The sequence below is a fragment of the Dermacentor andersoni genome, chromosome 6 (assembly GCF_023375885.2).
Source record: "Dermacentor andersoni chromosome 6, qqDerAnde1_hic_scaffold, whole genome shotgun sequence".
Lineage (NCBI taxonomy): Eukaryota > Metazoa > Arthropoda > Arachnida > Ixodida > Ixodidae > Dermacentor > Dermacentor andersoni.
In genome coordinates, this window is record NC_092819.1 from 149,551,109 (window position 1) to 149,566,740 (window position 15,632).

Consider the following 15,632-nt stretch of genomic DNA (forward strand, 5'->3'; position numbering starts at 1 on the left):
CAAGAATATGGCTAGGAGCAGGAACCGCTTACGCGTGAAGCCTATATTATTTCTTCAGAAGCTGACGCTGAGCACCGCCAGCGAGGTTCTCTCTGCGCTTATAGGGAGACTTCGCAGCGACCGAATTGCGAATATTGCATATACGATGATGGTAGATATGTGGCCTTATTGATCAGTCATCTTGTTATTTGTTGCAGCACGAGCAGAACGACACGGACATGGAAGGCACATGAGACAACACACAGCGCTGAACGACCAGCTGCGAACTACTGCGAACCGCTGCGAACGTTCGCCATGTCTCTGCGCACTCCAAAACAATTTCAACTTCAAAACCTTTGTAAATTACAAAACACGGGTATTATTTGGTTGTAATAAAGACAGATCAATAATATCACAAAGCACATGCTTCTTTCATTACGTGTGAAAAATTATGCGATTGTGTGTCCCCAAAACCTGGCATCAAGCAACAATGGGCGTCGGAACAGCCGCGTCGTTGACATCGCACTCGCGTGAAATAAGCGCTCTGAAAATGGCATTGTGACGTGTGCGACTGCACAATTTTTTTTCTTTTTAGCTACAGCCACAGCATGTGAAGAAGACTTTAGTACAGTTGTCCGTGTGATAAAAATACAATCGTCGGGACGACTACCTAACGCGAATGACATTTGTGTAAGAAAGGATTGTGAGTAGGGGCCACGATTATTAGCAGTACTCTTTACCCTGGCCTCGGCGTCCGGCCACCAATTTGTGAAATTCACTGCCACAATTTATACTCAGTAGACTACTTCTTAAGGCGGAAAGGGCATTATGGAATTGTGCACATGTCCGTTGTCATCAATTATGCTAATTTTCAAGGCTCTAGCGCAGCGCAACCTGACACTACGAATTTTTATAACGCTACATATGCCGGGGATATTAAGACGATACGTGTAGCTGAGCTGAATAACAAAGAATGATTTGTACTTTACAGCCTATGCGTAATTACAACTGTGCAATAAATTTTTCCAGCAGCACGTAAATACTGACGTAGAAAGTACTTGGACATATATAGTTTGAAAAGAGAGAGAGAGAGAGATAGGAAGACCGAAGTGCCCCGTATTAAATTACTTCAGCAGTGTTAAAGCACACGCCCTCTTTTATGTGTTCGTCGTGATCATTATACTGCAGCAACACTCTGCTTTTTTTTTATTCACGCGCGTCCCATGCAAAATAATTTGCCAGTGTTTACTACATTCCCTACTCAGCGTGTCCTATACAAAATGTACGATGATCACGAACCTTCTAGGAGCACAAATTTCTCGGCTTCTGCATCCCGTCCCAACACTGAAATCCTCTAGTAGTGTTTATGCAAAAAAGAAAAAAAAGAATGTATTCGGAGCTGCCACTGTGCTAGCATTATAAACTTCGATCCCACGAAGTCATCAGGCTTTTTACTCCAGGCTTCGGCTTCTCCAATCTCATGTCCTCCTGATGCATAGTGTTCCGGGAACAGACCTCTTAAGCTAAAATACCAATTTATACCGCACGAGAAAACTTTCAGCATAAGAAAAAAAGGCGAATCAGCCAACAATAGCTATATCGTACGACCATAAGAAAATACGAACTAAAACGGTTCAAGGCAAGTACGAGGCCATACATTGTTTTACGTCATAGAACGTGTTTGCATCGGAAATGCTTTTCTTTTCCAAGGCTGATCGTGTGCATCCGTTCGCGTTTTGCTCATTTATTTAATAACGTCGAGCGTCCACGCAGCCTCGTATACTCAGTTGTTCAGGCACGCCAGTACTGCCGCTACAGGGCACAACTGTGCATCTTGTTTCGTGCAACTTTATTCGGTGATGAAGAGATCAAAATCTACGCGTGTTACGGATACTAATGAAACTGATACTATACTCACTGTTGTGTAGCGTCTTCACTGCAACTCTGATCACTTCGTCCTTGCCTTGCAGTTCCAGTGTGCCTCGGTACACGCAACCGAAGTGTCCTTGCAGTAATTGAAACGACAAATGCAAAAATCTGCGTTAAAACAAGGTTAAGCAGCCACAGAGTGACAGAAACTAAATTTTGCATGACATATTCAGAAGTGACTCATAAAAATGGTAAATAACAGCCCTACAGTGATCACGCCGAGATAAAACAAAGTACAACTTGGAGTTACATTAGAAACACCTAATTTGGCAAGATAATGCAGCATATTTGCTTGGCAAATTAAATTCCCGGGTGATGTTCGAAAGCATGACATCTTAAACACGCGACATATTCGCCTCAATTCTAAATTCTAAACAATTCTAAAACAATTTGTACCAATGCAACCGTTGCCTTGCGCAACATCATTGTTGCCATGAGCTGAAATGAAAAACGGAGGAAAGTTATGAGCTTGTGTCACCCCAGTCTCACAGAAGTGGATACGCAGACGAGAGAAGTGAAGATTAGAGTAATTCAGTGAGTTTTAAAATTAAACTGCGTTCTAATATTAAAAAGTGTGCACGGAATGTGAATCGAACATTTTAGTGCACCATTGTGGAGGATCCAGGTTTGGATCCAGAGCGCTGAAGGTGAATTGAGAACAGTGCGCGTGCTACTAGGTGTCATGTACCATCTCTCAATTCACGCGTGCCTAGCTGCATTTAATATGTACTGATTGACAGGGGCTCGTGTTATGGCGTTTCATTCTTTTGCGACGTTAGGTTCGAGCACAAGTCGAAATTGTTTTTTTAGTAACTTTTCGCACCTGCTACTTTTGGCAGGTCCTTCGTTCACAGTGTAATGCTGCTCGGCGATAAAATAATGTTCGTCCCAACTAATGGAGTCGCGGACGGCACCCGTATCATTTAAGAAAATGAGACGTGTGTAAAATTGGCTACATCTCATACCTTGTCCTACTACCGGACCCAGAACGACGAGCTCTCTCTTGAAGAGTAGCTTGTCAGCCTCTAGAATGGCTTTTGTTTCTTCGTCGAGTTGAAAGGCGCCGGGTTCCGTGGTCTGCTTTGTGACGCCTCCCTTCGGCTCCTGGTATCTTTCTGAACGAGAACAATACAAGCAATCGCTCGTTATTTAACACTTTGACGAACAATAAGTCATTAGGCAAAAACGAAAACGGGGCGCGTCGTCTATGTATGGCCACTCGGCAGTTTTCTATATTTGATTTTTATTACGGATCCAGCGAACATCAAAAGGAAGCTCTGGCTCATTCTCTATATTAGTCTAAAGCGCTGCGCTGAGGGCGTATAGACGGGGCAAGCCACTGACCGTTGCTAAGGCGTACGACGGCGGACACCTATCTACTGAGACCGACCGCCCGTTACTCGAACGGAGTTCATCGATTCAGCACATTACGAAGGCAAACAGGCTACGTTGCCAGACGCCAGCGCTGAGCACAATGCTTCTTAAATACCTTATTTCTAAGGTTGTACTTGCCAAAAATACAACCAGATCATCAGGGCGAGCCGTAGTGCGGTATACGGGATTAATTTCGACAACCGTGTTCGTATAAAGTGCCCCTAAATCTAAGTAAACCTCGTGAGGCTTATAGCGCGTGAACAGACAAGGACGAAACGAAGACGTGACACACACAGGCGTTAACTTCCAACAATCTTTATTTCGAGCGAAGGACCCACACATATATACAACTTTTTCGCATGCAGCTCTTTCGTCCTTGTCATACCAACAAACCCAAGTCACTACATTACAGCTAAGTGAACCGGTGGTTTTGCATTTCGCCGCCTTCACAAATGCGAACACCGCGGCCGGAGTCGAACCCACGACCTCAAGCTTAGCAGTGCAATGCAGCAGCGGGTAAGTCTGCTGGATTAAGGCCGTCGCTGTCTTGTCCCAACACGTTCCCGGATCATCTATTATACCAGTTTCGATCACAGTGAATGGCGGGTGATAAATTACGCAGTTTCAAAAATGCACGTGCGGGCCGGCGTTGCCAAACTTCCAAGTCATCCGACTTTTGCACTGGGCGAATGTTCGAGTGCAAGACTGGCCACTCGGAACACCATCCGCCACGAATGCTCACTACATCTCCCGCCTTTCTTACTCAACGGCAGTGCACCACTTTCTGCTGGTTGTATAATGGTGGGCAACGTACTGGATTACACGCGCGTTATTTCAGCCTAATGGTATGCTTTTCTAGCTCTTCAGGCTGTTCTCAAAAGTGCAGGCAACGTGTTGCAGCATGCTGCGTCATCGTGCTTTCAGCTGCCCGCACATATGATTACAGAGGATTTATTATGTTCTACCACAGAGTAGCTCATGATTACAGGTGATTATAAAGATACAGAGTATTTCGCTGTGAGTGACCGCGTGAGCAATAACGGGTGCAACAAAAACACACCTTTTCAATGTAGTTGCTCTGAACTATACCGCGCGAGTGCACTTCCCTACTAAGCTACTTTTATTAATAATTAGTCCTTCGTGCCATCAATACCGCACCGTTCATAAAAAGAATAACTTCTACATATTTTTTTTCGCATTCACTTCATGTTCGCAGCACTTGCGCATGGTCATCCTTACCGAAGTTTCCACTGATCTGAAATCAAAAGGCATGCAGACTTCTCACGAAAAGTAAAGACAAAGATAATTTACTGCCACTATTTCATCCCACTATGTATACGTGAATATTATTTATGAGTGTATCAAGATCCCATAGTAGGGCGAAGTTGCTGTGTGCTCATCGTTGAGAAAAGCATGAAATGAGTTATGTGGTTCGTGGAGGAAAAAATACCTCGTTCTCATATGTTATTGCTTCCTCTTGTTCTGTTGAGCAGCTCGTAAACCTAATGTGCCGCGTTTTTTTTTTTGTAAATTGATAATACATCGTCATTTACAACTGTACTTACAATGTCAGCCACTATTTTTGTTTAAAAGCATGACCATCTCTATACGAAAGTGACCTCAACGATAAACTAGATAAACCAGTCACATTAGAGGTAAACGCCATCTCATAACGGTCGTCGCCGCAGAGCCAGTCTTGCGTGGCACTAGGCTTCTCTTCTCACACTTTCGCCACACTCTCCTCCGCTTTCCTCCTCGCGCTCTCTTCTCTATCGCTGTCTTTCATCCCCCGTTGCGCTCCGCGTTCGCTCTTTCATCCTTCGCTGGGCCCGTTCACTGCGTTGCGCCGAGAACGCCGACGCTCTAAAATTATTATCCTTGTTCTTCTTATAATTATTATTATTTATTCATTTTAGAGCTATGCTATAAGACGAATAAAGGGGTTTGGTGTGCCAAAGCCACGATCTCATTTTGAGGCACGCCGTAGTGAGGGACTCCTGGTTAAATTTGACCACCTGGGGAACCTTAACGTAAAGTCAATGCACGGCACACAGGTGTTCTTTTTTTCTTTGTTGCCTTTGGCGTACCGCCTTCGCTAATAATATGACTAACACCACGCGTGGAGGGTACTTGTTTGTACGAACAGTGTAAGCGTAAGGTCTTTCTTATTTATTATTTTTATCGCGACAGCAATTATATGGACACTCCAGGCACATTTCTGCCGTCGTCGCCGCCACGATGTTCCTTATAATGTCCAAGTACGATAACATCGTCTCCACGAGCCGTATGCTGTATGTGCAAGTGAAACTTGCTAGGGTCACCCGACGATCGCGGCTTAATCTCGCGCGCTAAAGTTAGGAAAGCGGGGAGGAAGCGCGCCGTCTTCCGTCGCGCGTGAGACACCACGAGGAGGGGAGGGACGGGGGTTCTACTGCGGCGGCTGCTGCGTACGGCGCGGCCGCACGTGCACCCTATCTTGAAAGCGATCTGCGATGTGGAGGAAATGCGCCGAGCGCTGGTAGCTTCATATGTGTTGCGCTTTCAACGGTTAGCTCGCGACGAAGCGTGAAGCAGCACGAAGGTCAATTCGCTGGCCCCTGCTGCTCAAGCCTTCCGACAAAGAATTTCCAGGTACATCTAATGAGTTGTGTTCGTGTTTACCTGTGCCCGCGTGACATCGTAGTTGTTAATTTTGTTAGTAAGGGAGTTTATACAGCCAATAAAGCTACTGTCCCTACTCCGTATAGCTGTGTGCTAATTTGATATCGCAATCGATGCCTCACCTCTCGGGAGAAACGCCGACTTTTTTGTAAGACCGACCCTGCACTCTGAAATGCTCTCTGTTGACATTACTTTTCTGTTTTCTATTTACTCTATTTTTAACCATGAACGAAATGGGGGCGTGATCAAAAAATGACATGTAATTTCCTTGAATGAGGTTGAAGGCCTATTTACACGGCCACCAACATCCTAGACAGAAAAAAATCAACGACATATGAGCTTCATTGTGTGCAGGAAAAATATCAACTGTAAGTACTAAATATATTCGCTGACATATAAATTGTCATTACGTAACGAGCCACGCTGCGATGTAAGCAGAATGTGTAGTATTCTGAAATAAATGAATTAAATGCATGTTCTCTCTGGCTTTTAGCATTTCTCTTGTTTGTTCACATATATGTAGTCACAAGAATACAGATGTCTTTAAACTTCGGGGTTTCAAATGCGAAAGCCCCAATATGATTATGAGGCGCGGTGTAGCGGGGGACTTTAACCTGGTGTGTGTTAACCTGCACCCAGTGCGGAGTACACGGGCGGGTTCTTCCATTTCGCCACCATCGAAATGCGGCCGCCGCAGCCGGTATGCGATCCCGCGCCCTCGAGTTTAGCAGCGCAACGCCAAAGACACTACACAACCACGGCGAATTAGCCTCAATGATATGAAGCCAGCAAAGGAAAGCACACGGAAATTAGTTTTCAAATAAAGCAACAAATAATTTTCCGTGTGCTTGTCCGTGTGCCAGTGCTGCTCACTGCCATACCTTAGGGGGCCGGGCTTAGTCAAGCTGCAGTTTATGCAGATTTTTGCCATTGCCTCCTTCTTCTTCTTGAGACGAATAAATTTGATCGATTGATCGATTGATTGATTGAGCACTTAATTGATTGATTGATTGATAGATTTATAGATAGATAGATAGATAGATAGATAGATAGATAGATAGATAGATAGATAGATAGATAGATAGATAGATAGATAGATAGATAGATAGATAGATAGATAGATAGATAGATAGATAGATTGATTGATTGATTGATTGATTGATATACGACGTATGCTAAGATATTATTTTTACGGAGACAAAAAAAATGGTACGTAGCGAGGTACCTAAATATGCTTCTCATGACATTATTTTTGACAGCGTGTAAAATTTTAAGAAATTTTATGGACGAGGTCCGAAGCCAGTCACGAATAGAACAGAGCTACCTACCCTAAACTGCGATTTATGAAGCAACGTACGCTTCGTAATAAAACATGCGATAACATGTACTGATTGCGACAACTCGAACAATTTATGCTGTTAATAGTCGCTGTCTATTCAACTAACTTCGCAAAGGATCCTTCAGGACTGAACTACTGTGATAAAACACGCCCGCTTAAGGCAAGCCTATAGCATGAATAAAAACAGCCTGACGTTCTACTCGGCAATACTCAGCAACCTCTATGGTTGTGCAACGCTTTCTTTTTGGTACAAAGTTTCCAGCTGCATTATCGAACCACAGCATGTGAATGCTATCCGATGTTTCTGATCAACTGTTTCCTTTGCCCAGCACAAATTTCTTAAAAGTTATAAACGTATTGCTTAATTTCATATCCTTTCGCAGCAGGAACTTTCTAAATATGTCTGAATCTGTTGTTTACTTAAACTGCGCCTCAAAACGCGACCGCTACGCCGTTAACGAAGTCAACTTTTTTTTTACTTCCCCATCTAAAATAAAATCCTAAAATAAGACTAATTTTCCCAAATAGAACAGCACAATGAACATGCACATTGCGAGTACGCTGAATTAAACTCTAGTAAAGCATTGCAAACCGCGGATGTTTCCAAGGTGGGGCAGCCTAAACGTAAGAGGCGCCGGGGCATCAGAGCTTCGAAATCTCTGTGTTCGGTACAAACGCGTGCACTTACGGCAGTCTCCACCGGCCGATGCACGGTTCTCGATCAGGCGGTTGTCAAAGTCGACGAAGTAAACGGGAGGCTGGGCCTTACAAACACGGAACCGACAGTAGAGGAGGACTCCAACACCGACGACGAAAGCAAGTAGGAGCGCTACAGTAATGCCGACAATGGTACCGAGGGACGACCAGGGCAGCGGCTTCTCCTTTATCACCTTCACCAGCCTGATACTACCCACCGGGTAGACGCGATCCGCGTACACAACCTGTAATTGTGAAGGAAAATTAGCAACCAGTACAACTTGCTTTTCTTTTTCTCTCTTTTTTTTTGTCGCAAGCAATTACACGGAGACTCGAGGCGCGTTTTCGCCATTTACTGCTGGTTCCGCCATGCTGCGTTCAGCACGAGGTTCATGCGCGGTACTGCCTACAGAGAGCGGTCGGTCTGCGCGCCGTGTGTTGGAGGTCACATGATCTGCTGAGGGAGCGACGGCAAGCACGCGAGGGCGACCCGAGAAAACATGATGCGCGGCGAAGTGCCGCGCGCCAGTTGTTGGTTACTTCTGCCGTAGGTGCAACGAATCGTAGTGCCGTGATCTTGGAATCCTAGTGCTTTCATGCGCGCCGTCTTGCCGAGCGCCTAGTGCAGGAGGCCAAGCAATTGAGCCTGCTTTGCTTGCGCGGCTGGGCGCACGAGGGCCGCGCGCTGCGTTTAGAGGTCGCGTGAACGACCACGGGTGCCAATGGGAGCCAAGGCAAAGGCTCAACGTGCACGGGCAAGCTTTGGAGGCTGTTGACTTGATGCGCGATGTCCTGCTGCGCGGCTAGCATTGCAGGTCGCTTGGTGTTGGAAGCTTTAAAGACGCGGCACAGCTTAAATGGCGGCCAGCGGCACCATGAAACGTCCGAGGTGGGACAAGTACGAGCGCTACCCGCTGCCAGCGCTCCTCGCCACACCAGCATTGTGCTGGCGAGTGGTCACTTTCCATCTTTACCTCTGTCTTCGGGCACGTAACTCCACGTTTGTTTCGTTGATGTGGGTGAAACCGCTTATTGAAATAAGGTCCGGAGGCTTGACTAATGCTCATTGTAAATTAAACTGCTCATAGAAGGATGAGGTAGGCTTCACGTTATAATTTAATACAATCGCTATAGCTAACAGTACCTTGCGTTTTGGGTGAAATGGGATTTGATTCTTGCTTTTCGCGGCTGCCACTGTTGGTTTCACTAAAGAATCCTGGACATCATACTTTGCTCACTCCACCACCATGCGTCTTGCCCTAAGGATTCGGCCGATGGTACATGCAGTGGCGTATATCACCCCGCGAGACCAATCGGTGAACTAAGCAGGGTCCTGACAATATACAAATAAGTGTACGTACCGCGGTATAACCAGTAACCCCATTAAGCCTTATGGAATGCCATCGCAGAAGCTGTCCTGGCATGTCTTGAACACGTGCCTGGGCTCACAAGCAAATTTATTATGTCTATATGTTTCTGGTTGTCTTTGCGATGGGCCTTCAAACGGCAATTGCGAAACATTTCGGACGTTTTAGGAGCCACTTTTCGACAAACTGAAATACGCTTTTAAAAATTTCGCTAACTGCCCTGAAGAACTGTTTTAGAACTTTATAAAAATCCTGGGTAATATTCGCAGTTGGGTGAGTTGGTGTTGTGATGTCATTAAAACAGCGCAATCGAGCAAGACAGAATGTGCAAACCACAAGGCGCAGCGCTGACTTAGGCAAAGTTAAAACATTTCACTCGTGCCATTTTTTCGGTCAAAAAAGGCAAGCAAGACCAAATACTCAAAGCAAAAAGTAAAGGACAATACGTATCCGTTTTGACGTGTCTTTAATATTGATATTAGCGCAGATTGCCAAGATAACTCATTTTTCGACGTCTTAATACAACATACAAGAGATAGCTTAGACAATTATCTTGACAGCCAAAACTACGAAACGCTTCAGTGACTTCTCAGTTGAGTTCACTACAATGGCCGGCGACAATACGTGTCCGGAAAAGGGGATACATCCATACTTTCGCCAAAGACCCACTCAACGTGAGTACGGCGAGCTACACAACGGCTACTTGGACTACCTTAGCATTTCATTGAAGCAGTTAGTATTCTGAACTTTTTATTGTTTGCCTCAAAATATCGGCATAGCTGGTAGACAACTGTCACTTTGCATTGGACCAGTATTTGCGTTTCCTTAACGGCACAATTGCCTACATCCTTCTTGAGCATTTCCCGCTTCCTCTTTAGAAGGTCGCATACTTTGTAATGTTACACCGGCAAATGAAATACTGTGTTAATGTCAGATCTGTTTGTCGCGTTCAAGTTTGACAATTTGCACGTGCACGCAAGACTTCGTTGCGCTACACCATTTTACTCTTTTTCTGACTGGCATTTCACCCGTATGACGAACCTATAACTTGCGGTAGTCACACATTGGCTCAGATAACCCGCAATAGAAAGCCTGCAACATCTCTCCTGAAAATTAATTTTCATGCTGTGGTCGCATGGTTCTTTAAAAGATAGAACGAAGCAAAAAATGCAACGTCTTATATGAGAGCCTTGCAATGGCTTCAAGAGTAATATTAATGGCTTAAATGCTTACGCTACGAAGCGTCAACGCACATGGAGACAGGACAATGGTACATTATTTTTCCTTCTGTCAAGCTGGGCCCATAGTGCACAATATTAGGATAATGAAGCTGCAAGTCGTCGAGGGTACCACATAGGGTGGGTTGTGACACTTAGCACGTGCAATTATTTGTTACGTGCATAGTAGTTGCTGTCTAGAGGCAGTCATTATTTCGTGTCAAAGTGTGTGAAGGTCGGAGCAGTGCTAGAGCTAACGTAAAATCTAAACTTACACCTACGCTTGCCATGGGCGTGGAAGATCACTCCTACAGGCCTCCGCGCGTCTGCGGGCGGCGTTCCAAGGATCCCGTGCGTCGGGCACGGGTGGGCGTGGACATATTCACCAGTCAAAAATGGGTGTCCGCACTGGCTGGCGTTACCACGCGCCTGGAGCCACGTCGCCGAAGAGACCAAGCAAAAGGCGGTCTGAGCTTCTCGCCCACCCTGGTCTCGCTGGCCAGTGGCCAGAGGCCTCACCAGTACCTGAACACACCCCTCCCCCATTCTTTAGGGCTTCCGTAGATTAAGTTCAATACAAAGTGACGTCTGGCAAGGAGCCCATAGCGTGTGCTGGCGCTCGCTCTTTGTACGTGATCACCGGCCATTCATCGCGAGGCGCGACCGAGCTGACCGGCTTCTGCGCACTCTCGCAAGTGTACGTGTATTCAAGGCTCGAGATGAAGAGAACACAAGTATTAGTTGTTAAGTTCGTCGTGCTTCAATTGTGGAAACATTGTAGAATGTTTGGCTGCACCCTTGTTTTCCCCGGGACTATCGTTCTTGCTCGTAATTGTTCGGGATGCGAACGAGAAATGGATCAAGATTTTCACATTGTGGCGCCTGAAATTTTTTTGTTGTAAACTTACAGTCACTCTTAGATTATCGCCTTCGTTTTTATAATGAAAACACCGATGTATTCCGTCTGTGACTATGTACTCACGTCAAGATGATGAGGTGAATCATCATCCCAAGCAGTGCTGTTCAGCGTACAAACAATTAGTTCGGAAATTATATTCGTGACATTGCACGCATCATCCACACCGTCAACACGAACGGAAAGCAGTGTGCTGTTAATAAGAACGTCGAGCAGCTTTCCCTGAAAAAGATACACAGAAAAATGCAAGGCACATGAGTGGGGTGAAATAGATCAATCAGAATCTTCTTCATTGCCAGCCTAATTAAGTTTCACACATGACAAATCCTGCGCGCACTTCTGGTTCCGCGCAAGAACGCAATTTCTGAACAAGGCGCGTAAGGCCAAGCCCAACACAAATGACCATGGTCTTCCTGGCCCTTGCCAGAATGCACTGTCTGAAAATTAATTGCACCTAACGCCTCACAATAAAAGGATGCTCGCGGAGGCCTTTCATTGAAAAAGGAAAGGCAGTGGCTCTATCTCTAGGCAGGCAGATCAATGCAAACTAATCAAATCATGAGTAAGTTCATCGCATTCGTCATTCGTTCCGCGACCAACGTTATAGCCTTTCTGTAGACTGAGGTATCTTCAATGGTAGATACATAAATCAAGCTCACCACATCATCTTCTTTGGTTTTTCTCTTGACAAACAAAACGTTTTTAAAGCAATTCCTGCACATCAGCAATACATGTTAATGCCCCACAGAACATTCAAAAGAAATATGATACGCCCACTATCACTACTTTCCTAATATAAATCCTTCTCTTTAGCATGCATATACTCAACATGGCTTTCACCAGACAATAAAAATTTGTTCTACCTTCCAGTGTACGTGTCAGAGTATACTCTTCTCGCTCCTCAAGCAATTACGGCGGCGCAGCCATCTTAATTTCCCCTGCCATATTTTACAAACGTAAATCGAAGCTTCATATTGCGGTTGATAATTGCAAATCTGTTTGGATACACCTATGGACAAAGCAACATTAGCTCTGAATGCTAAAAAATCTATTATAGGTCGTATTTACTCGTTAACCTTGGTCAATTTCTAAATTGTGCGCAAGTTCTAACGTATTTTTCAACAATTTATTAGAACGCAAAACGTAGTATTTAAGGCTGATATAAATGGTATATGCTTGATCTAACCCGAGCTAATTGCAATAAGTACACTAATTGTTTTTTACGGAATTGGTGATGAACCACTCTTAGTTCAATAATAGCAGAGTGTATCAAAAATGCTGAACTAAGTACTTATTTCAATTCGACATTTTAATTACTCATCACTCACGCATGTCGCTATTTTAATACTGGGACTTTATTTACACTCTACTACACCTTTATCCACAGCCACACTAACTGTTCCATCACCACATGGGGCAACGCTCACCTATCTAACCTATTTCCTATACAGTATCCCCAAGGCCCAGCGATTAAAATACTAACGTTCAGTTCATTGCCTCTTCGTTGCTCTACCAATGTGATATATTTTTCATTTTTCTCGCTGTTTATATCTCGCCGGCTGAACTTTCCTATTCACGTCGGTGCATCTTCTAGCACTATCAAATGCATTTTACACTGTTCTTCGTAACACTAACACTACTAGGCTTGCGTCAAATGGGAAAGCTTTAGCACATGTAGTACAGACGAATTATGGTCGACATAAACCATAGTTTTCCGTTTTATTAATTTGGGCCTCTCTACAATTTTGTCACACTGCTCATAACTTGTTACATATAAAAAGAATTGTTTTTCTATTTAATGAAATATTAGGTTTCTTATATAATTTTTAAATATTATTCAGTGCGTATAGTTTTGCCGTATTTCTGCCGTATTTCTTGATTTCTTTATAGAATGATTAACTTCACAGCCATTTTAATGCTGTTTTACCTATTATACTGCCTATTACCTAGCTTTGACAGGAGGTCCCCTAATATTTAGTGCTCTCGGAACTAATTCTGTATCATTATTTGCATGCCATTTTCTGTTGGGAGGCCAAGAAATATATTTCTGATTCCGTTTCCTCTTTGACGTCATCAATTACCATGATTTGCCACAAAAAATTCTATCATATCCATGCAGATTTCTTAGCCTACATCTTCAAATGTCAGCCATATGATTTTATGCTCTTATACATGGCTTTAACATAGGCATAGCTTCATGCCTTATAAACTATAATCGCTATAATTCGGGGAAAATACGAACATCTGCTTTCAAAGTAATCAAGCTTTACACAAATGTAATTTGTTTAGTGAGACATAGCGAAGTATTTGTGTCTTCACTCACTACAGTTGACATGAATGAAAGTTATTAATTTCATGGTTTCCGATAAATTCTTGGTGAGGCATTTCTGTTTGAAGCTTAGCGTTTCTTAATATCAGCGTACTAGACACTTTAGCTTGGTTACTTTAGGTATGCTATTCAGGGAGGAATTACTGACAAACCTTACCGAATTTAAGATAACAAATTTTAGCTTAACTACTCATTTCTGTAAGTATGAAAAGTTATCATTGATTTCAAATAACAAAGAATATTTTTTCTCAATGTTATGTAGAAGACGAAAGTGTAAGAATGTCGCTTTTGGAACTTCTGTTATTCTGTTATTCACTAAATCATTCTGTAGGAATAAGGCACTGTCGCAGAGAAAATGCAAAGTACTTCAAATGGTGTGACTTGTTCACTAACCTTTATTTCCACCTCAGGGTGCCAAAAGTCAACTGCGATTCCTTCATCGGGGAAGCGGAAGACGCACAGTTCCAGACGATAGGTAAATGTGAAATGTGCGGGCTTGCCATTTATTGGCCGTGGCAGCAGCAGTCCATCCATCTTGAATGTGATATGAGCTATGATGGGCTTGTCGTGCGCTTGCAAATCTGCTGAGCTGAGCCCTGAGAACTCGGTCAACAACGGACCGCTGCACGTCATCTCCTGGCCACCGTCAGCAACCACACAGGCCTGCAAGTCAAGATGGACGCTCTTTGTGTTAGATATAGAAGTATCCGCAGGCAGTGTGAAAATATACAAGGTGTTTCCACGAAGCCAGCCAGAAAAGCAGCGCAGAGAAAAAAAAATATTGACTGAAAAGAAGAGAGGTCGCCCTGAGCTAGCGTTCTCTGGCTTGCTTACTCAGAAATCTTTGAAAAGACGACACAAACGAAAAACTAGTTCAAGACTTCTAGGAAAATAACGATTGGTTAGTCATATAAATCCATCCTGGCTGGCAAATTTTGAAGAAACACCTGATGCTTTATTTTAAATGTCAGTAGTTTTCTTCCGATTTATCTTAAAAGGGCTGAGAAAACTGGAGTGCATTTCCGGCTAGCGTAATGTATGAGTTTCTTAACTTTAAACAAATAACTGCCACGTAAAGGAATAAAATGGACACATATGTATTATATTTCCCGAGATTTTGCTTCGAGAAGTTGCTTTAATAACACTCGATTTGGTTTAGCTCATTAAGTGGTTATAACTCGTTCGGGCACTGCCTAAAGCTGCGTAGTTGCAGCGTTTGCGGGCCTTTGTGTGAATGTGAACGTTGCCTTCATGGATATCGGCGTAGCCGTTAAATTAGGCCGTGAGTGATTTTCGCATATTGTGGAGAGCCGCGAACGTGTGTAAGGAGGATGGGTGAACACGCATGACACTTTCAAGGATAGGAAATCTTATTGTTGACAACAGGCAATAAAGGAAGATGAGTCGACACACTTCCTGTCCGGACTTGAACGAGTAATTTCTACGTACCTGTGAAAATCCTTCGCAGATATAAACTCACACATCACAGACAGCGAAGCTGTGTTAGGGAGTTGTATGACACCCTTGGGAAGGTCATAGGGGCTGTGCGAACGCTTCGCAAAGTCTTAGCAAACGCTTCACTATATTCGAGCTTTGCACAGAAACGCACGTTTCTCCCTTTCAAGTAATAAAAAGTAATGGTACAGCGCGAATGCACTCATCGGAAAAGACACAAAATTCGTTTTAGTCTAAACGGCAACACACAAAACCCTCAGAATGTTTGTCGATTTCTGCTCATAGCTGCCCTACAACGTCGAGCCACTGAAACGTGGCCTGAGAAACGAAAATTGCTTGGTTAGCGGCTAAGATAAGCCGCGCCAAGTAG

The 15,632-nt window shown here is 44.0% G+C and overlaps 1 protein-coding gene across 1 annotated transcript in view; it reads right to left on the bottom strand.

The window, feature by feature from the left end:
- LOC126523662 (hepatocyte growth factor receptor-like) overlaps positions 1 to 15,632 on the bottom strand; it is a 66,418-nt gene that overhangs the window by 18,710 nt on the left and 32,076 nt on the right. The window contains exons 8-12 of the mRNA XM_050172259.2: positions 14,201 to 14,470; positions 11,545 to 11,700; positions 7,971 to 8,223; positions 2,874 to 3,023; positions 1,898 to 1,984 (exon numbers count right to left, since the gene is read on the bottom strand). Coding sequence (XP_050028216.2) covers positions 1,898 to 1,984; positions 2,874 to 3,023; positions 7,971 to 8,223; positions 11,545 to 11,700; positions 14,201 to 14,470 — 916 coding nt within the window. The remainder of the gene's footprint in view (positions 1 to 1,897; positions 1,985 to 2,873; positions 3,024 to 7,970; positions 8,224 to 11,544; positions 11,701 to 14,200; positions 14,471 to 15,632) is intronic.